Source organism: Phaenicophaeus curvirostris, chromosome 8, assembly GCF_032191515.1.
Source record: "Phaenicophaeus curvirostris isolate KB17595 chromosome 8, BPBGC_Pcur_1.0, whole genome shotgun sequence".
Taxonomy (NCBI): Eukaryota; Metazoa; Chordata; class Aves; order Cuculiformes; family Cuculidae; genus Phaenicophaeus; species Phaenicophaeus curvirostris.
In genome coordinates this window covers 36,362,369-36,388,547 of record NC_091399.1, presented here as the reverse complement: position 1 = coordinate 36,388,547, position 26,179 = coordinate 36,362,369, and the positions used below count along the sequence as shown (strand labels likewise).

The 26,179-nt window shown below is 48.3% G+C and overlaps 1 protein-coding gene across 4 annotated transcripts; it reads left to right on the top strand.

Moving 5' to 3' along the window:
• Window positions 1-220: 220 nt before the first annotated feature.
• Window positions 221-24,960, top strand: KANK4 (KN motif and ankyrin repeat domains 4). Of its 4 annotated transcripts, none has more exons than XM_069861863.1 (11): window positions 221-242; window positions 12,330-12,412; window positions 13,828-15,786; window positions 16,715-16,826; window positions 16,940-16,993; window positions 18,224-18,454; window positions 19,029-19,116; window positions 19,525-19,744; window positions 21,192-21,334; window positions 22,225-22,425; window positions 23,297-24,960. In XM_069861863.1, exons 2-11 carry the CDS (start codon window positions 12,397-12,399, stop codon window positions 23,396-23,398), a joined length of 3,126 nt encoding a protein of 1,041 aa, XP_069717964.1. In that variant the 5' UTR covers window positions 221-242; window positions 12,330-12,396; the 3' UTR covers window positions 23,399-24,960. The 4 variants fall into 4 exon arrangements, with proteins under 4 accessions (XP_069717964.1, XP_069717962.1, XP_069717965.1 ...); XM_069861861.1 differs by lacking the exon at window positions 221-242 and adding an exon at window positions 8,419-8,702; XM_069861862.1 differs by lacking the exon at window positions 221-242 and adding an exon at window positions 11,616-11,750.
• The last annotated feature ends 1,219 nt before the right edge of the window (window positions 24,961-26,179 follow it).

The following is a 26,179-nucleotide window of genomic DNA, read 5'->3' as shown; positions in this document are numbered from 1 at the left end:
CGGACCCCCCTCCCCGCCTGCCCCGAGCAAGCGGGATGAGCGAGAAGAGGGTGAATGACGCGTTGGAAAGCACGACACCGAGAGAAAAAAACCACCCCAAAAAGCGGATTTCTAGCCTCCCGCCCAGCCCGGCCCGGCCGCCCCCGGGCCCCGCTCCCGGGAAAGGCGCCCCGCCCCGGGACCGCCCCCGGCACCGCCCGCGGGAGCCAGCGGGGCCGCCGCGCCGGGATCCGCGCCCCCAGGTACGGCCGGGGCCCGTGGGGGGCTGGGGGGACGGCAGGAGTGCTCGGGGGGTGCTCTGGGGTGCTCCAGGAGTGCTTTGGGGTGCTCCAGAACTGCTCCAGAAGTGCTTTGGGATGCCCCAGGAGTGCTCTGGGGTGCTCCAGGGATGCTCTGGGGTGCTCTAGGAGTGCTTTGAGGTGCTGCAGGGGTGCTCTGAGGTGCTCTAGGAGTGCTTTGGGATGCTCCAGGGGTGCTCTGGGGTGCTCCAGGGGTGCTTTGAGGTGCTCCAGGGGTGCTTTTGAGGTGCTCTAGGAGTGCTTTGGGATGCTCCAGGGGTGCTTTGAGGTGCTCCAGGGGTGCTCTGGGGTGCTCCAGGGGTGCTTTGAGGTGCTCCAGGGGTGCTCTGGGGTGCTCTAGGAGTGTTTTGGAGTGCTTTGGGATGCTCTAGGCGTGCTTTGAGGTGCTCCAGGAATGCTTTGGGATGCTCCAGGCATGCTTTGAGGTGCTCCAGGAGTGGTTTGAGGTGCTCCAGGAATGCTTTGGGGTGCGCCAGAAGTGCTTTGGGGTGCTCCAGGGGTGCTTTGGGGTGATCCAGGGGTGCGTTTAGGGTGCGTCAGAGGGTGCCGTGCAGGCTGCGCGGGGCGGGGGCGGGTAGGGGGATGCTCTGAAAGTGTTCAGGGATGCTCCAGAACGTGCTCCGGGGATGCCAGGGAGCGCTCCCGCGGGTGCTGTGCGGCTGCTCCGGGCTGCGCGGCCGCGGGGGCGGCAGGACCGGGACTCACCCGGGACGGAGGCGCGGGGAGGGGGCTGGAGGGCTCCGAGCCCCGACGGGATCCCCGGTTGTCACCGTGTGAGGGCCGGGAAGGGCCCCCAGCCCCGGGCGATGCGGCGGAAATCGCCGGGATCCCCGCGCGGCCGGAGTTGCGTTTGGCCGCTCAGCCAGAACTCGAAACCCTCCCCGGCCCCGAAGATGCGGTTCGGACGAGCCCCGGCCTCCCCAGCGCCTGCCTCCAGCCTCTCGCCGCTCCCTTGCGGGCTTCCCAGCCGCCCCGACACAGAAACTCTTGGCGCCGTCACCGATGTCTGTCTATAGAGAGGTTCGTGCTCCGGGTCCCTGAGCTCGGCCGCTGGTCCCGTCCAACTGCAGAGCGGAGTCAGGCTGAGCTGTGGGGCTGAGCATCCTTGTGGGGCAGAGAGAGGGGCGGCAGAACGGGGCTAGGCTGAGCTCTGGGTCTGAGCATCCTTGTGGGGCAGAGAGAGGGGCGGTAGAACGGGGCTAGGCTGAGCTCTGGGTCTGAGCATCCTTGTGGGGTTGAGGGAGGGGCTGCAGAATGGGGTCAGGCTGAGCTCCGGGGCTGAGCATCCTTGTGGGGCAGAGAGAGGGGCCATCCCAGCAGCATGTTTGGCAGTGAGCGGAGGGACGGGCATTGCGTCTCCCTCCAGGCAGCATCGCCAGGGCATTTCTGAGCAGCCCAGCTCTGCCAGCACCAGGCGTGCCCTGTGCAAGCACTTTCTTCAGCTCCTGGTGTTCGGCTTGTCATCTCTTCCAGTTCTAAGGCAAATACATGGCCAGACTCTGACTCTGCTCTGGAAGAAAGCAGAGTGAGTGTGAACAGGGAGCTGCCACATCAGGACAGACCCTCGCCTGAGACCTTTGTAGAAGAGGCTGGATGCTCTGTGAGATGATTGGTGATGGCAGAAATTGGGTTAAATAAACTCAAATGCAAGTCCAAGTAACTTCGGGATGGAGGCAGTTGCGGTCTGGATGCTCAGGGAATGGTATTCACCATCCAGAGATGGAAGCAGGACTGTACCCTACAGGGTTATCTCATTTTCCTCACTGCTGTGGGGTGCAACACTACTGGGAAGGGTTTCCTTTGTCCAAAGCGTAAACCAGAAATTAAATATATTAACTGTGTGGTCAAAATGAAGGTGATGAGCACCCAAAACCATTGCAAGTGCAGGATAAGGTTAGTGACTGCAGCAAAGGGCAGAGAGAAGGGTAAAAAATAATCAGCATTTGCCGGCATAGCTGCTTTGCAGTCTTCCCAGTGTTTTGTGTGACTTGGGATGGATTTAATGGAAAAAGCTGACCTCAAAAATGATTCCTGAAATGGTAAATCAGAGGAGGAGCCCATAAACTGGGGTTTATGATTGATTATTTATTGCTTTGTCTATGATATTTGAAAAATAAATATATGTGCCAGAATGACAGCGCACCTGATGACCAGCTACCTGGCTGGGGAATCTGTGGTCGAGGAGGGATCTGTTAATGGACTTGTTAAAATAATCCTGCAGCTGGAAAATGAAATGGGTGAGAGCCTTTTGCTACTGTGGGTGCTGTTGGTCTCCTGGTGCAGTTTCCAAACCACTGGTAAATAGGAAAACTAGGGCCATGTTTGGCTTCTTTCTGGAAAGTCTGGTTATGGAGGAGGTTTTGTCTCCCAGATGCAGAAATCATCTCCTTCATGCAATGCTGGGGCTGTTCCATTCCTGCAGGAGCCATCCAATTTGGTGTCACAAAGTCTCCCCTTGTCCTCAGCTAACTGAAATATCTCCCCATTGTATTTATTTGCTGCCAAGCAGGAGTGCGATGTTGCTTTCTATCAAACAGCCTCCACGTCCCTTGGCGTGGGTGCATTTCAGGAGGGAGAGGTTTTGTCTCAAAACATCCTTTGCATCAGGAGCAGCTTTGAGATTCTGTGAGGTGAAGTGGTTAGAGGAACACAAGCTCATTCACAAGCTCGTTGCCAATTCAGGTCCCTCCCTCTGCAGTTTTACGGCAGCCAAATATCCTGAAAGTCACATTTTATCACTGTTACGCATCAAATCTTGGGCAACTCTTTGGTCTTTTCAAGGAAGCTTTGGGAGCAGCACTGGGGACGTAGGTGGCCCCATTTATTAGAGAAAAGAATTAATACAGTTATTGTATTTTCCATTTAATGCCCTGTATGATGGAGTTACACAACTCCGCCTTGCTGAAGAGCAGCAAGATGCAGATTTTGGTCAGTGAAGCTCTGCCCTCAGCTCGAGGGCACGAAGGAGCCCATGGCTCGGGGCAGGAATCCCTGACCATGCACATTTGCACACAGCCAGTGCTAGGAGAGAGCAGCGGGGAGGAACCAGCTGCAGAGACATCCTTCTTCAACCATATTTATTTTAGACCTCGGTGGAATTCACATTTCCGGCACTGGGCCTCGGGAAGCCTTTAGTCCTGCACATCCCATGGTTTAAACAGCACATGAGAAAGCAGTTATTGTCATCAGTGTGATAATATACTGCCAAAGTGAACAATTTGATGGAGTGAGAAACGTGAAATATGGCGAGAAACCCACCCACATGCCGTGGCTCCTGTCTTCCAAACGTGATTATCTACGATTCATCATTACAGCCACCTCTTCTGTCCATCTGGGATGAATGTGAGTCTCAGCATAAGAAAGCAAGCTGAAAACACACCAGCAATGTGCAGCCTGAGCTTTGGTAAAAAACTGGAGGAAAGCCTCCATGTCCTAAACCCTCCCCATAACTCAGATGTGTAAGTAGGAAATGTGTCTGCTTGCTGCAGCGCTCCCAGCGTCCTTGTGGAAATCACCAGCAGAGGAGGAAAGGTGCACGTCCATCCCTTCTGTGGTCCTGATGAACATGGAGAGTGATTTCACGTGGCCTGAAAAATAAATACTCCTGTTTGAAGAGGTTTTTAAACCTGTCATGCGTGTGATCAATTCCAGTCTTGTTGGCTTAGATCAGAAATTAATGTGAAATGGCCCTGTGTCTCCATGGGGGACAGCAGTGGTTGCCCAGGGAAGAGGAGAAAAATAGGCATGCAGAGAAGAGGCATTTCCTAAAACCACCTGAAAGTCTCGCTTTCAGTGGGAGAGGACGGGTGTTGATGAAGGAACTTTTACCAGGGCAAGGCAGGAGAGACACTGGACTGCCAGTTGGCTTTCACAACCACAAATGCACTTTTTGGAGATTTCTCTGGCTGGTGAGTTTAGGAAGCCCTGTTTATGTGTCAGGGCGAGTTTCTCTAGTTCCCCAAAATCTCTCAGTAAGCACCAAGAGGATGTAACACTTCCTTCCCTGCACTGCCCCATCCATCTCAAGTCTTGGCAAACAGCTGAGCAAGAGCAAAGTGGAAGAGCTTTTCCTGGCAAGCAGGTTTGATGGTTCCATTCCACACCCAGCTTACAAAACCACCCAAAGGATCCTGTTTTTTTCTTAGGAAATGGTGACATTTCCAGCCCAGCTTGGGCTGAAGCTCAGGATCATAAGTGGGATGAGCACAGGAGCCCTTAGGATGCACCAAGCCCTGGTCAAGCCACGGACAACCCCATTGCTGTTAAATTGCTACCAACTTCTTTGACCATATGGAAGTTATTCAGTATCTTGGCAGCAATGCTTGACCTGTTCCAAGGTCAAGGAAATTAAAAATAGCAGCTTGGAAGAGACCAGAAGCCAAAGGAGAGCTTGACTAGTTTCTCCCTGCCCCTAGACTTGTGAGATTGAGGTAAAATGAGCAAACATTAGAAATGAGGCACTTCAGATTTTTGTCTACCTTCTGACTGTGAAGCGCTTTTGATTTGTGGCTTCAGGTGGGTTTTCTAGTCTTCTGGCTCTAGGAATGGAGACTTTAGGGAAAATGCTACAGTTTTCAAGGCACAGGATAAAATCATGATAATCAACCAAAGCTTTTATAAGACTGTGGCTGGAAAGAATCATAGAATCATAGAATCACCAGGTTGGAAGAGACCCACCGGATCATCGAGTCCAACCATTCCCACCAGTCTCTAAACCATGCCCCTCAGCACCTCATCCACCCGTGCCTTAAACACCTCCAGGGAGGGCGAGTCAACCACCTCCCTGGGCAGCCTGTTCCATTTGAAGGTCAGTTGGAAAAGAGGTTATCAGAGGGGAGGGTGACTGTGATTGTTTCCCCTTCCCAGTAAGCCATAAAAGAGGGTGAGAGTTTGGATATCTGATACCTCCAGGTCTCATCTTGACCTGTCTCTAATGGAAGTGCTGGCAGGAAGTTCACAACGTTTATAAAAAAGCAATAAGCAGCTTTAATAAAATCAGTATCTACACAACTTTATTACTGCCGTTTGCTGTTTAAGTACCACTGGCTGCCAAGGGTTGCACGCTTATGCTTGAAAGTGGTTGTCTTCTTTATTAAGTGGCACTGAGTTAATTATTCAAATTTCTCATGATCCCGACACTCTCTCAAATACCAGTGAGGCTCCACACACCTCCAGGATGTTTTCCATGTGAGCAGGCCCCTGTCTTCAGCCCCCTCTGCCACTTTGTGTAAATAATTTTGCAGAATGGGTGATGGCTGGTGGAGAGCTGAGCACAGCAGTGAGTGGCCAGCCCAAAGCTCTCCACCAGTGCAAGCACGAGCTGATGGGTTGCGATGGGCACTCATCCCTCTTGAGCCCCAGGCAGACCGCAGCTGTGGGAGCTTCAACCTGGGGTGTGATAAAATGCTGGGGCCAGAGCTGTAGGTCACCCCTCACTGGTGCCACGTGCCAGAGCCATCTGCTGGCCCTGGGATGGAGGGTTAATTTTAAGCAGGCATCTGGACTATGTGACGTTTTACTTGCAGAGCAGTTTAAAGATTTATGTTTCTTTTCTCATCATATCTTTCACCTCATATGATGACTGGTTTTGCATCCACAAATCTGGCCCTGCTCTGCTTTGGCACATTTATTTGGGCAATACCAGCGGAGAGGGAACCCTGCCCAGCAGGCACGATGCTGAGCCATGCATGGATGCACGGTGCAGGCCAGGCTGGGGTGGATCCAGCTTGCCACCTTGCCTTTCTGGATGTGGGCTTCCTGGGGCTTAAGACATCATCTGGTCTCCACACTTCAATTTTGGGTTTGCTTACCTGTCTTCTGGTCCCTGACAGGCAGCCCAGCATGTGCTCACACCTGCTCCAGTCGGAGTTGCGGCTTCCAAGGGATGCTGTGGGGTGCAGAGCTGATGCTGAATGCGCTCAGGAAGGCAGCTATGGGTTCCGGGGATGCAGATCTCTTACAGCGGAAACTCTGTTTTCTTTCACTTTGGAAAACATAATGACAACTTCACCACAAGGCAGGCTAGGACTTTAAACTGTTTTTATCCTTTTATTTATTTAATCTCATAAAGTTTTCAAACTTCTATGTTCCTCCTGGAAGGAAACTCCTCCCTGTGCCTGTGCTAGCCGGTAGCTGATCACATTCCACAGCCACACAACGGAGATCCCACCCGTGTGGATGCCCCCAGCAGACTAGAAATGAATTATTTTTCTTTTGCAGTGAAAACAGAATTGAAAAATCTGTACAACAAATATTCCCCGAGAGGCTATATTTATTCTTGGTATGTCCACTTGCAATAATAGCTCAGCTGGTTGTTGTGCAACGAGCAGACCGCCTGGATAGAGCAGGTTTGAGTGTAACCCTTCGGGTACTGAGGATCCTTGCTGGTCTGTGTGGTGGAGGGGGGTGGGATGTGGCAGGTGGACCCCAAACCTGCCCTCCTGCAGCTGTTCCGCTTAGGGAGAGGAGGGCAGGCAGCCGCTTGCCCTATATCCCTGCGAGCATCCTAGAAGGCAGCAGTGGCTGTGGCAGGGACCAACAGGACGAGCCGTCTGTTCCTTGTCATCCATGGGAGCAGACTGCAAAGCAAAATCCTCCCTGACAGCTCTAGTGGGAAACATAAAGCAGCAGCAATTTTAGCCCATGACCTTAGTCCTTTTGCTTACAGTATGATCTCAGGCCATGCCCAGGTGAAACCCTTCCCCATTTCCTACCCTGTGTTGTCCCCTTTGGGTGAAGCCATCAGAAGCCAGTCTAGCTCCACCAAGCACCAACAGGCTTAGACTCTGTCATTCGTAGTTCTTGATTAAAAGCTTATTTAGTGGGACAGAGATTCTAAGACTTTCCTCAGGCCCATGGGGATTACATCTGGGAAAAGCTGTAGGTTTTACGAGAGTAGTTTCAGCAAGGAAATGCTCCAAATAAAAGCTTCCTGCTAGGTCTTTCCAGTAGGAAAACTAACAGTGTTTTTAGTCTTACTTTAAAATCAGTACCATATAGAAATGTGCATATTTTTCCATTGTGCTGCTTTGTCTAGAGGGTGTAAGCCACAGAATGTGCTTGGGAAAGATGCACAAGCTTAACTAAACCAGAAGAATTTAATAGAAAATAAGCCAATGTGCTCTTAGAACACAGCAATTGCCTGTGAAAGTAGAAATCTGTCAACATGGAGTCACGACCCTGTGTGGTGTGGGATGCTGGAGCCATGTGGGAAAGGCAGCATTTAATGGGAAAGAAGGCATTTAACCGCCTGCTGAAATGGGGGGTTATTTTTCATTCCTCGGGTAAGAAGTTAACTCGTCTGTGCCTTGGGGAGCACTAGCAAGGACAAACTGCTGCTGTTTCTCTACATGTCCAAGCTGTTCCGTTTCCCGCAAAGGCAAAATTTTTCTGCTTTTCTTCAAACGTAATCTGTTAAAGTTACACGTAGTAGTTGAGTGAGCACAGTGAGCCTGCAGGAGTGCCTGCAGCCACATTCTGCAGACAGAGTGACAAAATGTGGTTTTCTCTGCTAACACGAGTATTTTGGTTGCCCTGCTTGTTAAGCGATGGGAAAGGTGCTGGTGCTGTTCCATCATGCAAGTCCCTGGCAAAAGCCCCTGGGTCCCTGTGGGACAACTCTGCACTTCAAGGTTTTCTTCCCCAGCCCTGAAAGAGGTTCACAGCCCCGTTGTGGGAATGTGGAGAGCCAGGCAGTGTCTAAACCACTCTGCCTTTGCAAGCATGAAGTTGTTGCAAGTTCAGTGCACAGGCTGAGGTTTTTTTCCCATTGCCAGCCTGGGGTGAAGCAATCCAGGATGCCTGGGAAGAATCCCAGCCCAGGGGCTTGTCATGAGCACTATCCCGCCAGTGAGCCACATGCCACAAATAACCTACCCAAAAATCACACTGTGGCTGCTCTGCGAGCTGCCGCCTGCCTTGCCTGCCTGCAGTTTGAAGGTTGCATTGATAACCCCGCTGCAAAAGGCTGGAGCATTTTATTTGGAGGGTCTCACCAGCACCCACAGGAGCACCGGGGCTGCCTGTCCCTCCTTGCAGTGGCTGGAGGCTCAAGCGTCTTCTGCCAGTGCTGCAGTTACGCACAGTCTCCTTCCCAGCATCATCCCATCCTGTTCAGCATCCCCTGGGAGCAGTGGATGGATGGACGCGACATGAGGGGCTGGAGCTGTGGGGAGAAGGGTAAAGGGCTGAGGGCTGTTTCTGCTCCCTGCGTGGGAACGGGGCTTTGGCAGGATTAATTATGGACATTCAGACCTTCAGCGGCTTCTACTAAAGATGCTGCCTTTTAATCGCAGCAGCTGCTTGCGTTTCCTCGGGAGAGGCACTCAGCAGAATAACTAATGCATTCAGCCTGGGAGGTGCAGCATGCGGAGAGCAAGCTCCGGCTGCAGCCTGCAGCATCAGGTATACTAGAACCGTATCGTTAATAATTGACTGTCTTTTCAATAATCTTTCCTGATAAGGCAGGCATCCTGGTGCCAGCCCAGGCAGCACTTAGCACTTTGTGGTTTGTGGAAAAGTTAACTATGCTATGGGAAGTAACTCATTTTATACGGAGGGCTTCGCCTGTCCTCAGTAAGGTCGTATGAGATCGATGGGCTGCTTTATTAGAAATTAATCTGTCTTTTGCGCTTCTTGTTTTGAACTTGTATTTGCTTTCCGAGCAAGGTCACTGCTCAGCTGACCAACTTTTTAACAACTGGAAAAGGTATATTTGCTGCTCTGAAGCCTTCGCTGCCAGCTTTCAGCACAGGAAAAGATGCCTTGGAGGGAGGCGAGCACTTCTGCTCCCCCATGAGTTTAAAAGTGGGAGCATGAGAAGGTAACATGACAAGATGCCTTTCTAACGATAGTTTTTCCTTTCACCATGAAGTGCTAAAGCCGTTGCTGCAGTGCAGGAGAACACGACAGGCAGAGCTGAAAAAAATGTTGTGTTATTGCTAATGAGACTGTGCTAACACACTGCTCAGCAGGGATGAATTGTCTTCTTATTTATAGGCGCAGGGTTAAATGTTTCCAATTTAAAATTACTAGCAAGATGTTCTCAGAGAATGACGTTCATATATATTTGTCTTTGTGGTTCAGTTAATTTGTTCTTTAAATCTTCTGGGGTGTAATGATGCTCTCCTTTCTGCTGGCTGGGGGAGGATGGGGAAGCAGGTGGGGGGGCTTGCATTGCATGGCAAGTGGGACAGAGTAAAACAGGGGTTAAATGTGACTGTAAAGAGTCAGTGTTTGAGACGGGGCTATTTAAAAAGACAGTACGTTGTCCCTGCAAATGGGCTGCCCAAGGGAATAAAACCACTTCACCCTGCTGTTGCCTTCTTCTGTATTTGCCTTCTTGATTTCTATTTCTGCATATATTTATTCGTGCCTTGAGAAAAGCAATGTAATTTCATTTATGGGGAAAATTAGGAATGCTCTGCATGTGGCAATGTCACCTGCCTGTACTGGAAAATAAATATTCTTCAATTTTATGCAGTGGGGGAAAACTCAACAAATATGAAACTTGAGGGGCAGCATAACAGGTATTAGGAGGATGGAGACCCACCTAAAAGCACTGCCCTGCCCTGAACTGTGGGCTGGACCCTGGTTGTATGGGCACGCTTCTTCCAGCAGATTACTTCATTGCTTTAATTGCATTTTTATTAGAGACAGATATCAAAGAGCACCCCTGGGGTCCAAGGAGCTGTGGTTTTGGCTCAAAGCCTGAGTTGTCCTGAGGGGGATGGGAGAATATCAGCAAGTTTGTAGGGTACATTCAGCAACCTTTTAGAAGGCAATTTTGAAGTAGATTGGTCGAAAGAGAAAAGTCGTAGTATCAGTCTGGGCTGCAGCGTTAGGATCCAGTCAGCTTATAAATAAATCAATTAGATGTAATGATCTAGATATTAAAAAGCATCCTAATCACTGACTTTCTCCCCCTCCCCCCACCCCTAAAAAATGACCTAGAAGAGTAGAAGAGTGGAGTGTAGCTGGGATTCATAAGTGCTCTATAATTGACTGTAATCAGAAAAAAAATTTAAAACATAACATTTCAGAAAGAGGTTAGTATTCATTTTGGCACAGATTGTTTATTAGCAGGAGGAGACGGAAGAAAAGCCCTTAATAGAAGTGCAGTTAATTGGAAAGCATGTCAGGAGGCTGCTGGTCAAGGTATTTTGGAAATGCACATGGCATTGGGTGAGCATCAGTGTTGCCATCTGGCTGCACAAGCATTGAAGAGGTACTAACCCGGGAAGCACTTTTGAGAGTTTTGGTGTTCTCCTTGGGTTCAGACTCTCCAAACTTTCCATCAGGGCTATAAATTGACAATAAACTTGTCTACCTAAAAGGCAGAATGAATTGTTTCTTTAAACAGTTTTGATCTTTTGAAGTATCCATCCTATAATAATGTTACAGCAGAATTTGGCTTAATTTTCCCTCTGGTCTTTGTTATAGTCAAACTGATTCATGTCAGTGCTTCTAGCAGAGAATAACAGCAGCGCTGCTGTTCTCTGTCTATCCTTATCCGCACTGCATATCCAGTTATCTTGTATTGCCGCAAAAAGAAAGATGAGTTTGACAAGGCAAAAATAATTACATGAGAAAAAGGGAATTTAGAAGCTACAGAGTGGAGACAACCAACGAGACAAATCTCCTGACATGGTGAATGAACCAGAGGTCTCAAGAGATGGTGGATACTGCAGGAAAGAAAAGAAGAAAGTGAACAAGACCAGTGCTGGAGAAGTATGGTGCTAGGTGAAGTGAGGGATAAAGTTGTCTGGAATGTGTTCGGTGGGTGCTTTGGAAGTGCTAAAAGTGCTTTGGAAGTTCTAAAGACCTCACTTAGGCAAAATACTACAAGCGGACTCTTGACAGTTTGATCAATGAGATGAATGTGAGCTGGATTCTGGAATAAATAGTCCTGGCAATATCCTCAGCTGCATGGGGCTGGTCAGTGCAGGCTTTGTGCTGCTTGGTCTTGCTCTTGAAAGTCTTGCAGAGCTTGGGGATGCACTGGAGAAGCAGGGATGGACTTCCAAGCTGCTGTGGGACTATCTCTAGCCAGGAACCAAATTAGATACTTGAAGAAAAGTCCTAAACAAGGAACTTTCCTTCCAAGAAATTCTGACTTTTTCCCTCATTAGCAGGAATTAAAAGGCAGACCTTCTCACTCTGAGGAATGTTGCCCTTCTCATGCAAGTCAGGAAGCCTTCTACAGAGATGTCCAACTGTGTCAACCTCCTTCACCTTTGCCTGCCTCCTCCTTGTGTCTTTCTAAAGGGCATGGAGGAGAGAAACGTTATCTGGGACATTTCTTGATTGTTCCTAGCTTTAATCTCTCACTCTTCAAGAGTGTCTCACCCATGTCAGCATGATAGGAAAAAGCTAGAAGGCTAATACAGACTGGTCTGGATGTGAAGTCCATGATGTAGGCTTTGGTAGATCTCTGCCTGAAGATCTTCCCTAGTAAGAAAGCAATTTGTCCATGTTTTAGTGCAATTTGGTGAAGATTCTTTACAAGAATGTGGATGTGCTCTGAAATAATGGGTTTCATCTGAATAAGATTTAACATAAATTTTTAATCTGTAGTTATCATACAATTAAAAAAAACAAAAAAAAAGATGACAAACCAGTCATTTCTGTGTATAGTTTATATCCCTTGCTGTTTTCAGAGATGTATTATGTTGGATATATCCAGCTTGCAGGCGTTGATGAAGAGTCCTTGTGCCATTTATTTCAAGCCCAGCAGAGATTATCCCAAACACCTCTCCTTTCTCTCTTGCAGTCAAAGCCATCTGTAACGCAGGGGATGTTTTATAAGAACCAACTACCTGGGATGTCTTTATGAAGCATGAGTTGTTGCCACTGGCAAAGGAGCTATTGATTTAAGCAGCTTGAAAGTGCTTAGCAGACACAGTCAAGCTGCAGAATATGGGAAGTAAGAGGGGGGGTGGCCTGTGAAGAGGTGTAAGGCTTTAAGGGAAGATGAAGTTCAGATGATTGAGCCTTTTGATAAATTAAAAATATCTCTTTCTTTTTTTCAAGGGTGAAACAACTCATCTGCCCTAGCGTGTTAGAGGATGCTTAACTGACAGCCTGATTAGACCACACCATGGAGAAGACAGATGGTACGGAGGCTATGGATGATTGTTTGCTCATTTCTTTCTTGAAAAAAAAAGGAACAACCAAGCCCAGAAGTAATTTCCTTACCAGAAATACTGTAAATAACCTGTTTTCTATAGGTATGCGCTAGGGCTAGGAGATGCAAAATGCATCATTCATGTATTATGCAGACTTCCTAAACTGCAGCAAAAACATGGTCACAGCTCTCAGTTGAGCATGTATAATACTTGTTCTCCTGTCCTCTGTGGTGCTTAGGCAGGACAGATCTCCTCTGCTCCCACCATCTGGGCTTTGCTTTTGTGCCATATTGCCCTATGTGATATTTTCCCTCTATCATTCCTCTGACTTTCATGTGTTGCTTTCTATCAGAAAGGCAGCTTCATCTCGGTGATGTGCTGTGACGAGCAGCACTGAAAGCCATGCCAAATTCTCCTGGTCCCCATGCAGCTGCTGCACCAGGATGGAGACAGAACGAGCAGCTCTGAAACCTGGTTTCTCCTAGTCAAGCTGCTCCTCCTCTTCGAGCATGGCTTGCTTGTTCAGAGGTGCAAAGCAGCCCAAACCATGGTGATTGCATGAACTTGCTGCATAAAGTAAAAATGGGCAATGATACAAGTGTTTAACTCTTTGAACCCTCAAGGCTGAAATTTGGGGGCTGTAAATTTTTGCAGGCTGGATCTGGCTGTATTAAGTTGTATTAAACCAGGAAACCTGGAGCCGTGTCTGCGATAGCTACGTGGGCAAACACACCGGTACATGTTTTGTGGTGATTTTCCTCCATTAAAAGCTCTCTCGGTGCTGTGCAGCTGGTCACCTTGGGAGGCACGTGTTTTGCATGGATGCAGCTGTGTAAAGCAGCACTGGCTGGCACTGTCTGGGTCTGGCCCCTGCCCTTGCTATATTCATCATTTTCAAGGAATAATTTGTGACCTGGTGTTTGCATATGAAACTATGCAATGATTTTCCTGCTTGATGTGCATAGCATTACTAATGGCACAGAAAAGTTTAAACAAAACAAAAACCCTTAAAAAATGTAATTGTTGCACCTTCTGGTTTTGAGCTGGATTTATTGCACGTCTTGCAACATTTTGTACTTACACAGACATAGAGCTCTGCCTGCAAAACCTGCTGTTTGCTTAATTGCCAATTAGAGCCATGATTTCAGCAAATTTTTGGCTTCCTTGCTGCAACAATTATCTGATTCAACTCTGGCAAACCAGATTGGAACCTTGCACAAGTTGCTACACCTCTGTGCAACTTCACCATGAGCCTCCATGGTGTCAAACTGCAGCCTTCCACCTGCCTGAAACTGAGATGAAAAAAAAGCAGTAACATTTTTCTCCCGCTTTAAACATACTTTTTGATAATTTTTTTTTTGTCTTCAAAAATCAATCATCTCTTCTTCTTTGGGTTGTTTCAGCAAACGTCCAGCCACTCAAACCCGATGGGGAAAGGGAGCAGCCCCGCAGCCTCCCCTACTCCCTGGAGACGCCGTACGGCTTTCACTTGGACCTGGACTTCCTGAAGTATGTGGATGACATCGAGAAAGGGAACACTATTAGAAGGGTTCACATCCACCGGAAAGCCAAGCAGCCGAAATTCAGCACTCTGCCTCGAAACTTCAGCCTGCCGGAGAACGACTCCCGTGGGTGCACGTCTGCTCCCAGCAAGAGCTGGACGGCGACTGGCTCCTTCTCGCAGCGAAAGGCATCCCTGGGGGCGGAGGAGAACCCCTGTCCCCTGCTGCCCAATGAGTTGACCCTTCCTGTGGGTGATGAGCCGAGTTACCGGAGAAAAGCCCTTTTGGCAGAGACGTGGCGGCAGGCAGAGCTGGGGCAGCAGGAGGGTGAGCTCCGTGGGCGACCACAGCTACTGCGAGCCTCCAGCATGCCTGCTGCTCTGCCACCCGGCCATCCCCCACCAGGGGACAGGAGGGTGCCCTCGCCCCTCCGGCCACCTTCCCAGCACTGCCATGACCAGAGCGGTTCCGAAAGCACATTTCGCCCCGCTCTGCGTTCGCCCAGCTCCAACGGCATCATGTTAAATCTCCCCAGGGAGATTAGCTTGGAGCAAGATGCCTCCTTAGGGCAGAAGGAGCATCTAGGTGGAGGCAGCCCAGGGCTGGCGCAGATGCAGCCCCCGTGGCAGAGCCAACATCCCACAGCGCTACAGCTACAGGTGGTGATGGAGAGCGGAGGCGAGGAGGGTGATGCTGCCAATGCCACCAGTTGTTCCACCTTGGCAGGGGGTGAACCAACCTTACCAGGTGTCCTCCAGCTCACAGAGGAGAACACGAACCCTGGCGAACTGGAGTTAAGTGTAAGTGCAGTTGCTCCAAATGTGCTGAAGGAAGTGGAGGAGAGGAGTGTCCAAGCTGGAGAGAACAAAGAGAACTGTGGTCCTCAGCCTCGTGATGCTGGAGAGCCTGGCGAGGTTGCTACACTGAAGCAGCAGATTGCTGTTCTGGAGGAGCAGCTGAGCAAGAAGAAAGAAGAGCTGGAGCAGATCAGGGCAGTGCTGGAGCGGCAGGATCATGAGATCAAGGAGAAGGAGAAAAGCATTAAGTTACTGGCCAGCTCCAAAGCTCAGCTGGAAGAGAAGCTGGGCTGGGAGGACACCAAGGAGGCCAAGCCACTGTCCAGGCAGAGCAGTGGGGCTTTGCAGTGCTACGATGCTGCGGTGAACACTGACCTCTCGCAGGTAACCGGGGCCAAGCAAGCCCATGATAAAGGCGTCAATGTAAATATCCCGGTCTTCACTAAATCCATGGGATGCAGCGTCTGCAAAGCAGACAACATGAACGCACAGGTGATGGAGCTGGGTGCTCAGAGAGATCAAGGCCTGGCAGACGCTGGCGCTGGTGTCAGTGGAGAAGGACCTGGTCGTTTTGGTGAAGCTGACATTGAGGGTGGCCTTCATGCACTGTGCTGCACCCAGCTGAAGATTGATGAGCATCTCAGCGATGACAATCAAAATCACAGGAATAATTATGACACTCAGAGTCTTGCTGCTCACACGGTGACTGCAGAAGGCTGTCAAGGAACAAGAATTGGCTTGAATACAGAAGAAAACAAGGCAGGCTTGGGTGAAGATAATCCTCAAGATAGGTTGGAAGAGGAAGGTCCTGCTGACCACGAAGATCTCCCTACTGTTGATCCCATCGGCCAATATGTAAAAAAAATCCAGGAGCTTTTGCAGGAGCAGTGGCTGTGTTTGGAGCATGGCTACCCTGAGTTAGCGAGTGCTATTAAACAGCCAGCCTCCAAGCTCAGCTCCATTCAGAACCAATTAGTTAATTCCTTAAACTCATTGCTGTCTGCCTACTCTACACAAAGACCTGCGGATAAGGAAAATTCGAACACACACTATCAACAGTTGGGTAAATAATATTGGCATAGCTTTCAATGTGTCCAGGCCAGCTCTTCTCTTTTATTTGAGTGCTGAACAGGGGTGATGTGGTATAATTGGTATTGATCAGATCAGAAATAGCCCCTCCTAAACATGTGTGAGAAAAGGAACTCTCTGCACATCATAAGCTATGTGATCTTGAATGAAAATTGCAAACAAAATTATGTAGGTCATAAACATTGTGGCTCAGTTGTACATGGGATCAGCTTCCAAAAGAGGCTATACCAATGACTATTTCGTCAAATAACAATTTTTCTTAGTTGGATTGGACATCTCAGTTTGCAAGAATATGGGACCCATGCTCATCTGGGGTAAATCAGCATGGAATTCACCAGAAGCAGAACGAGTTCAAGCTAACTGCAACTAGGCTGGGAAGAGACCTATTGCCACTCACAGCTGTTCATCTAAAATAATAATTTTAGCTTATATGAAGATGAGAATCCAAAATCAAAGGCTGCCTGTTCATTGTCAAGAGGGGCTTGCAAATATATGTGACCTATTTCTTATAAGCAATATATGGTGAGACTGTTGGAAGTGCCATGGAAAGACTCATCCTTGTGTAGGTGATTTATATAGATTTCCAGTACATTAGTATTGGAAAAGATAAAAAAGATTATTGCAAAAGAAAAACCTACTTATATTAATAGGATACATATATAATTCCCAGTCACCTCATTTATATTCCGCATCACTTGGAGGTGTTTGTATTTTACAGGTGACAGGGCAGGTTCAGGTTGTGGCCAGGTGCATCAGTGGTTTTACAAGACATAAAAAACATCTCCTGAGATGAAGTAAGATGCTTATGGTTAAGGTTTGTAGTTTGTTGCTAGAGGTTGGGAATAATCATTGACAATTGTGGCACATCTATTGAATTAATCTATTATTTTGTATTTTGCTAGAAAACTCTCCAACCACAAGTCTTAAATCTATTATGAAAAAGAAAGGTTACGGCTTCCATGCAGGAGGCATTGGGACCAAAAAGAATCTTCAGTTTGTTGGGGTAAACGGTGGGTAAGCATCCGCTCAGATGATGAAACTGCCTTTTAATATGTGAAGTCCTCTGTATCGCTGAAGTCGTCATTCTTTTTTTCCCTCATTCCTCCTCCAAACCTCTTGATTAAAAGGCCATTTGAAATGGAGCCTCTTTTCCTCCTTCTTCAAGCCAGCACTGGTAACCTGTAAGTAACTCTGTAGAAAAGATGATGGCATTTTCAGAGCAATGAGGGACAACCTGGGGACTGACACTCTGTGCACTCATCTTTTGGGACTTCATCCAAAACCCAGCTGGGTCTGTGGGAGAATTCCCACTAGCTTTGGTGGGTTTTGGAGGAGGTCAACATCATCTGGGTGGGCATGTTACCACTAACCTGCCTCCATGCTCTAGCGGTGGCCAAAAAAAGTTGGTTCAGGGACTGAGAAAAGATTGATTCAGTAAATAAGGAATTACCTTGGGGTGAAGGAGACACGTGTTTTACATTGTGCTCCAACACCCAGTTCCTGTATATCCAGTATCTGATGCTCTTTGGCCTTTGAGCTAACTAGATACATCAATGTGTGCTATAGATGCATCTCTAAGAACAACACTGGCACATCTTCTACCGAGGAGCACGTGTGCTGGCATGAGGAGGGCAGGACACATTGCACTGTCCCTTTGCTGTGCAAACAACTATGCATACAACTTTCGATGTTGGTTTCTGCTGACTTATGCTTCTTTGACTTCCCAGCTTGCTGGCTGCTACTGTTGAGTTCATCAGTTATTACTCAATCTTGTTGTGTAGAGCTCCTTCTACCAACAGCTGCTGAAATGGGTACAACTTGTAGTGAGTAAAGGAATCTAGACCAGTTTGAGAAAAGTTTCGTGATCTTTCAGAGTGAAATGTTCTGCCTTGTGGAAGATGTTATTAATACTTTTGGACAATCAGAAGAGAGGTGTCTGTAGCGGGGCTGCTCGAATGGTGAACTCATACAAGTCCATACTGGAGCTGCAAACACAGTTTTTGTCTAGTGGTCCTCAAGGTTGCTGACATGCTGCCTGTCCCGCCTTGCCACAGGGTCTGTGTTTCTCAGAGCTCTCCATCAGCGTGCCAGCAGCTCCCACCAGGGAGGTGGCATGAGCCCTTGGCTGGTCACAATGGGGCTTGTGCGATGGACGTTCCTCCAAACCAGCTGAGTAGTCCCTGAAGTAACATTGCCTGCTGCTAATTAACTGCTTCTATCATGCTCCTGCTGGCTTAAGAAGCCCCCCAAAAAAAGGACTAACCCCAAATTCGGCTGTGGGTTTAACCTTTTAACTTGCATGTTACTCATCCAAGGCTTATTGGAGTCAGTGGGTGTTTTCAATGAGTCTTGGTCAGGCCCTGTGGTTGTGAATGGGGAAGGAGTGGATAACATGTGGTGTCCTCAAATAGCTACGAAACGACTTCAAGTGAAGACACAAGTTGCGAAGACAGCCCATCAGATGGCGATGTGGAGAGTGAGATGGAGGGAAGAGCCGATGATTTGGAAACCACGCGGGTGAAAGCTGAAGGTGAAAGCGAGGGGGCTTCTTCAGGGACCTCCTCGCAGGAGAGATGTGAGGATGATGACCTGCTGGAGCCATTGGCAGAAGCAGCACCTTGCACTGAGCATAAGGCTGACAGGTAACCAGAAACTAGAGGTCATGCTTTCCATCATGTTTCTGCAGAGACAGGACATACGGCACTGCATTCAGCTTCTCCCACAAGGCTGGGGTTGGTGCCTCATCTGCTTGGTGGAATGGCAATCACTGACCTTTGTAGCCATGGGAAAAGGTTTAAAGAGCTAAATTTTTTTTTCTAATTACTACAGAATCTAATGGGAATTGATTCAGGCTCTACACTTGACTGTGGAAAACACAGAGTGAGTCATATTTGGTTAGAATTAGCTCATTTCTCCCCTCTTAAGTAAAGTTCCTTGCAGATTCACGAATAAGATCCCCCACCCCCCATATAAAGCTTGTTGTAACAGTTGAAGTTGACCATACAGATCTAGGGTCTGGACTTAAATACGTCTTTAAGTGCTTAACTTTGTGCCTAAAATCTGTGTTAAGTCAATGGGACAGCTTGTGTCCATAAAGTTAAGAATGTGAATTCAAGTATTGGATATATTCTACCCTAAACTGCATATCCTCCTTCCTGCTTCAATACCTCCTGCAAGTTCTCTTATGGTGGATTTACAGAAGTATTTTCCCTTTAGATGCAAGCCATCTGAAGACTTCCTTGCTGGCTGCCAGCTACTCAGCAAGCACCTCTCAGAAATCAGGACCACAAACGACAAGCATCTGGTACAAATAATTTTCAGTCCCATTTCAGATGTGGTTCCCACTCTCTGTTACTTTTAATGGAAAAGATTATCTTGATGGCACATTGCGGGCTGTGCCCTACCATGCTGTGGACAGCTTTGTGAGGAGAGGGGAACGAGGTGACCTCTCAGTCAGTTTTAGAACAGCTATAAAGAAAGGAAAAGGGAAAAAAACCCAGAAGATAAAGGCTTTCTCTGCTTACTCATTCAAGTTACCACAGGAAATTCCTTTCTCCCTACAGTTATAGCAGTAATCCCAAACCCACATGCTAAATACCAGCTGGGTGATGCCAGAGCACAGAACAAAGTGACGTGGGGTGAGGAGCCGGGGCAGGATCTAGTTTGCAGGATAACTAACCCAGTAATAACAGTGAGAACTTTGTGTTTTCAGCGACACGTCCTGAGCACTGTCTGCCAGGAGTGGTTCCAGGTGTCGAGCTGCAAGACTTCCAGCCCAGAGGTGGTTGCAGAGTATCTCAAGGCTCTGGGGGTCTTCCAGCCCCAGCTCCTGGAGATGGTGGTGAACCTGGCTGACAGGAACGGCAACACGGCTCTTCACTACAGTGTTTCTCACTCCAACTTCCCAGTTGCGAAGCTCCTGCTAGACACAGGTAGGAACAGGCACTCCGCTCAATCATGGCTTTTGTTTGATATGGATGTGAAAGTTCCATAGGGGCGTGGTTCCATATGGGGCATGATTCCATAGGGGTTGACCATGACAGAGCCAGGTAACGAGAATCCATCAACAGTCCCAGAAGTGGTGAACAGTGAATGAAGTCCAGGGTACTTCCAGGGAGTTGAGCAAAAGGAGATGGGACAAAGGTGGGGCTAGGGACCAGCTACAACTTAATGCAAGGGAGCCATCTAGTAGACAAACATGGGGCCAAGAGCCACCCAGGAGACAAACGTGGGACCAAGGTTCATCTAAGATATAAGCATGGGACCAAGGTCCATCCAACAGACAAGTGTAGGGCCAAGGTCTACTCAGCAGGTTGGTCTAAAGACTGGCATCTGACCTCACAGGTTGGCCCTGGTCCTGTGGGTGTGGGCAGGGGTCCCAGCTGAGTCTCCTAAGGGACATAAGGCTCGTTAGTGCTCTGACACATCTTGAATGCTTTGCAATCTGACTTTGGAGAGGGCTTAGGGTTGCTGTGGCCAAGGGATGTCTCTCATGGCCCTGGTCTGGGTGGGATGGAATGGCTCCTCCAGCTTCTTGTAGAAACAAATGGTACATCATTGCTTGGAGCTGGAGGATCAGACCCCTGAAAGTGTAACAAACCCCACAGTGCTGCAGAAAAACTCCATTTTAAAGTACTGAACTTTCAGCTCATGTTGCAAAGAAAGAAGAATCTCAGCTGAGCTTTTATGGAGGGAAAATGTACGCATGTTCAGCAAGAATAAAGGCACTTTGGCCTTTTCTCATGGGCCAGACAATCTGTTAAATGTTAGGGAAATGGCAGATTATCATATACATCTATAACCCAATTGTTGCTGCAGACTCGCTGGGAGCTGTGGCCCTTTGTGCCCTCCTGTTGCTGAGTGCCTGAGACGGCTGAGTCCCCAGGGCACAAGGCTGGACCTGAGCCCCAATATGCCAGACATGTCTTGTTCCTTGTGGTGGAGTTGGAAATAGGCTTTTAAAGGTAAACGTGGGAGAAGTAGGGCTAGGATGGGCCCGTTGGGTGATGAGTGTCTTTCTGCTGCTCCCTTGCTGCAGGAGTCAAAGTGAACAGCCGTCAGCTCCACTACTGGCATGTGCCTAAGGCATTAATCACGACACCATCCCCCACCTTTTCTTTTGGTTGTGGTCTTCAAAGGTAATTTAGTTGGTTTCAGCAATTGTAATTAACCTTAGCAATGTGTAGTACCAAGGGTCCTTTAATGCTATGCTCACGAAAAAGTAGGTATTTAACACAGATAATTGTGTAATTACGGAAACTCCTGTTTCTGGGAGTGTAAGATGCCACAAATTTTATAACTCCCTCTTTGCTTCCCATTCCCTCTGTCTGATTCACTGTTGGGCTGAATCCTTCCCCTGTGTGGTGCGTTGCCTGCCAGGTGTCTGCTGCTTGGACCTGCAGAACCGCGCTGGCTACACGGCGGTGATGCTCACCCCGCTGGCAACCGCTGAAACAGGTGAGGATATGGAAGTGGTGATGAAGCTGCTGAAGGAGGGAGATGTCAACCTTCGAGCTGCCCAGGTGGGTCCCCACAGTTCTGCTGTTTCTTTAAAAACACGGCCACAGGCAAAGGCATCTGCAAAGTGATTCCTGCTGAGCTTCTAGTCTTCTGTTTATGACCATTGCTGTGTGATGCCAGTTCAGGCTGTGGCTGAAAAAAAGGGAATAATGTCCCTCAGCATCATGCCCTCACAGAGATCTTGGGTTGGGGATATTATTCGAGTTCGTTACACTGCATGTGCAGCACCAGGTTGAGCAGTAGACATTGGATTGAAGTTGCTCTTTCCAAAAAGTTACAAAAGCAACGCAGATAAGTTGCAGTGTGACCACCCACCAACTCCCTGTGAAGCTACATAAAATGAAGAGACTAAAAGAAGGCTGACAATTTCGCAGAACAGTTTTTCTGAGCTAAATAATTAGAAGCGATACCGGGGAGGAGTGGTGCGTTGTGGACCATGGGGTAGAGAATCCCCAGGCTTGCTGATGAGCAGTCATTTCATCAGTCACATATTTTGGTCTCAAAGATGGCAGTGTCCTCAGCCAGCTCTTTTTCCAAACAGCTGTAAAAGTTAGCCTAGACCTAAGTTAAACTGCCCAGAGGGCTAAGGGCCATCTGGGAGCTGGGCAGTTTGGCCATGCTGCTGCAAGGACTCTCCACATGCCTGTGATGCAAAGTTAGCAGATACCTCTTGCAATACCTGCTGGAGATCCCCAGTGTTATTTAATAATAATATGCAGTAATACACAATAATAGTATGAATTATCATATATGTACTATGCAATAATAACATGCAATCTTACGTAAGCAATAATAACATTAATTATTATTAATGTATATAACGGTCTGGATGAGCAGGACTGTAGGAGGTCAGTGGGTAAGGGATATTCAGCCTTTCCTTATGTGGTTGCAGGGAGGCCAGACTGCCCTGATGCTGGGGGTCAGCCACGAGCGCGATGACATGGTGCGAGCCCTCCTCTCCTGCCAGGCAGACGTCAACCTGCAGGATGAGGAGGGGATGACGGCCCTGATGTTGGCCTGCCAGCAGGGCAACGCTGACATCGTCAGGCTCCTCTTGGCCCAGCCTGGCTGCAAGGTTGCACTGACAGACAAGGTGAGTCCCCAGCACCTCAGTCCCACTCACAGTCTCACATCCACCAGGCAGTGAAAGCTCACGTGGGGTCATGCTATACAGGCAGAAATCCCTGTGTGGTGGGTTTTAAGTGTATAAGTACAGATTTTGGTCCACTTTCTAATCAGGGCACCAGTTCTAGGACAGTGCCCCTGGCTTTGGTGCTTGCTGTGCAGCAGGCAGGGTGGCTGCAGCAGCAGCGCGTGCACCAGCCATGGATTGGGCAGGAGCACCAGGAGAAGAGCCCGGCTTGGTGTAACCCTAAACCTAAAAAAAAAAAAAAGGATGAAATCCTGGACATGTGGAATCAGCTACAAGGCATTAACAGCAATTAACTCTCCCGTTAGACTGGACACCTCTCTGGAGGGACAGGGCTGGGTTGAGACCAGCACGCGTGGCCAGAGGAAAGCTGTGTGGGCTTGCGGCGACAGGCCATGCGCCTGCATTTATAGTTATGCATTTATTTTCTAATTAAACTATGATTTTGTCTTAAGACTTGTGTGACAGCACTGGAACCAAGGGAAGGCTTTTGTTTTGTACAGTTTAGGTTAAAGCCCAAAACACCATGAGGAAGTTTGCAGGATGGTGGCTTATTTTAAATGAGGGATGAGCTGCAGGGAAGGAGGATTTGGGGATAAGTAGCTGGGTACAAAGCAGCCCTGGCCAACTGCTTGCTGGGGAGCGGAGGAAAATTTGTTGCCAGCAGGCAGGTTGGCAACAGCTTTGCTTAGCAGTGGTGGGGCCAAGAACTGGAGCAGCTGAGGATGGAGCTAGGTGGATTATGGGGGTGGCCAGGGCAGGGCGAGAAGCAGGGATGCAGGTGGTGAAGTCTTTTCCTTCTCCCTCCTTGCAGAGCGGTAACTCGGCCCTGTCGCTGGCCCAGCGTGCTGCCTGCGGGGACATCGTAGGGCTCCTGCGAGCCCATGCTGAGCAGAGCCCGTCCCTCTCTGCGTGACCAAGTGGGAAGAAGAAACCCAAGATGGGGAGCGAGGAGCAAACGACTCCTTCTTGTCACGGCCTTGCTGCTGCCCGCTGCAGGGGCCGGGGCCAATATCTTGGGTTTCCATACGCACAGGGGATGAACCCTGTCAGTTATCTGCATATGTTCCCTGTGTGTAATTCTCTTCATTAAGCCTGCTTACAGTCCCCTAATCTATACACATTGCCACAAATGACTCCAAGCTCTCCTATGCGCTCCTCTCAGTGTAGATCTGACAGGTGAGCAAACGAAACAAAGGAGAAAAGCACATTAGAAAAGCAATACTTAATCTTTTGTAACCTTAGATTATGGTTGTCCTTTTAATCGACTACTTAACTGTAGCTCATTTAACTTGTAAGTTTGTGTCCTAATATTTATTATTAGCTCTCCTGTATGTAGCAGCAGGCAGTGATTATTCAGTATATGTAACAACAAACACAAGTTGGATGGATTATGTAAAGTATAAAATCCTATTTATGTTTGCTTATGTGGGTCTGATGTAAGAATTAAAAACTAATGCTCTAGGAAAATATTTGAGTATACCAGACCCAAACACACAGACATTGTTTTGCCTCTATTTGGAACTACCATATGGCTCTGATTTTTTTCTGATTTAAGTTTGAGCTAATGGGGAAGCACAGCCCATTGAAATGCATCATCACATGCAATGCTCACACACACCAGCGTGGATCATCAGCGTGCTATCTTGAGCACAGCACTAGAAAATCACAACAATTTCCCACCCCAGAATGCATTAATGATGTCCACAAGTTTCATGGAGCAACTTTGCTGGCAAATGCCGTTTAGGCAAGTATCTGGCCTCTGCTTTCCTTGTGCTCAATGTTCAGATGCCCAAACTACTCACATGTAAAGCCGTGCCATGATTTAGCTGCCTCCCCAACCATGGGGCACCCACAGGGTCAGTCCAGCATCACCTCATACCATACACAGGGAAGAGGGTTTTTTTTCTTGAATCCCTCTGCCACTGGCAGAGAGGGAGGCTGGGCACAGAACATATTTTTCCAAACATCTTTATGCTGTCATTAAGTTGCTGCATACTGGGCAATGCCACTTCATGAGGCTGTGCTGCATCTCTGTAAGCTTTGGTGAATCTGGGTGCCATCGCCTGGTGCATATCACATCACTGTAAACTCAGATCTATTTGCTATCACTAAAAGCAAATCTTCCTGGTTAGCTAATTACTTTCCTTTTTTTTGTTATTAACTAAAAGTTAATCCTGGACTACTTTGGTTGCGTGTAAGTCAATGCACATCATGATGGAGTCTCTCCTGATCTGTCTTTCCCCCTTTTGTTGTATCTGCAACGTGCAGCAAAGCCATTGCTGAATCCCTGTCCTCACACCGGTAACGCTCCCACTGCTTTGCAGGGAGTGTGGGACAGACCCTGCCCTCTGTTTTCCACTGGAATTTGCTGTCTGCTCCGTTTCTTTCCTTTCTTCATGTTTCCAGTCAGGAGCATCCGTCATCTCAAATGTCTCTCTGCCTCTTTTTTTTTTTTTTTTTGTTTTAACTCAAAATGCAGTTATCTCCTTTATATATAAATAAACTCAAGTTAAACCTCTACCTGCATTTGCTCCTGTGCCTGTCCCATCGCCACAGAGCTCTCCTGGCACGAGGCAGCAGGGATGCTCTGAGAGAGCCCTGAAAGCAAAGGGATGGGGAAAGCCCTCAGCCTGTGGTGACTGCATATACGTGCACATCATGAAATCAGTAATTTTTGGGGTGTTTCTTCAGATCAGTGACACCTCCCCAGGAGGTCCCGGGCCTCAAATTACCACCCAGACATGGCAGGGTGGGGTTTTTTTTTGCAGGAATCACCCTGATGTGTCGTTCTGGGCACTGAGCACTCAGAGCCAGTGTGAGCACCCTTTGCATCGCCATTAGGCCCCAGTTGTGAACAAAAAGAGCCATAATACTATTTTGTAACTACTTTCACGTAGTTTTTTTCCTAACAGCTCTGGAGTCATGCTTGCAGAGGGGAATTTCTCTCTGGCTTTTGCTGCTGCTTCTCAGAGGGAGATGAACTTTCTGGCTTCTATGTAAGAAATGTGGGAGACTCCCTGCTAAGGATCAGGGTTGCTTTGGGAAGCACCTGCCTCCTGCCTGCTGGATCCCTTGGGATATTGACTTCACCATAGTGAGATTTGGGGACAGGGCATGTTATTTTGGGGATGTGTTGAAGCTCAGCAGCAAGGAAGCATTCACTGCCTCCCTCTGCATCCCCCTTTCCCTTGTGTTCCCATCCCTGCAGTCCAGCCTGGTTAATTACATCCCCAGAATGTTTATTTTCATTCCTTTGCCTCAGATTTCCTTTTCCCCCTTCAAACTGATCCCCTGGAGCAGCTCCTCTGGTCATGTGGACCCCAAGGGACTGTGGATTATTTGAGGCTGCCCTCATTATCTCCCAGTGCCCAGCATTCCCCTATTGAAGTACTGGTTTGCACAAAACTGATAGAAAATAGTCTGCAGGATCTCAGTGCCACGAAGAGCCCGAGAGCCAGACTTAATTTATGTATTTTGATATCATGGTAGAGATCAAACTAAATATGGGCAAGCAAACATACACCCCCAGCACGAGTGCTGTACAATACAAATGGAGACAATTAAGTCACAGCAAGGAAAGAAATTAATGATCTTTATGGGTTCACCATCTAGGAGCTGGACAGCTATGAAGGAAAGAATGACAAGAAACTCAGCTGAACCTGATTTTTCCACTCTCTTTATGGCCATTTCTAGT

Bases quoted from the DNA above. Each gene is read 5' to 3' on its own strand.
- KANK4 (XM_069861863.1), top strand. The intron at 15,787-16,714 runs GTAAATAATATT...GTATTTTGCTAG, and splicing joins CACACACTATCAACAGTTGG to AAAACTCTCCAACCACAAGT. The intron at 22,426-23,296 runs GTGAGTCCCCAG...CCCTCCTTGCAG, and splicing joins AGGTTGCACTGACAGACAAG to AGCGGTAACTCGGCCCTGTC.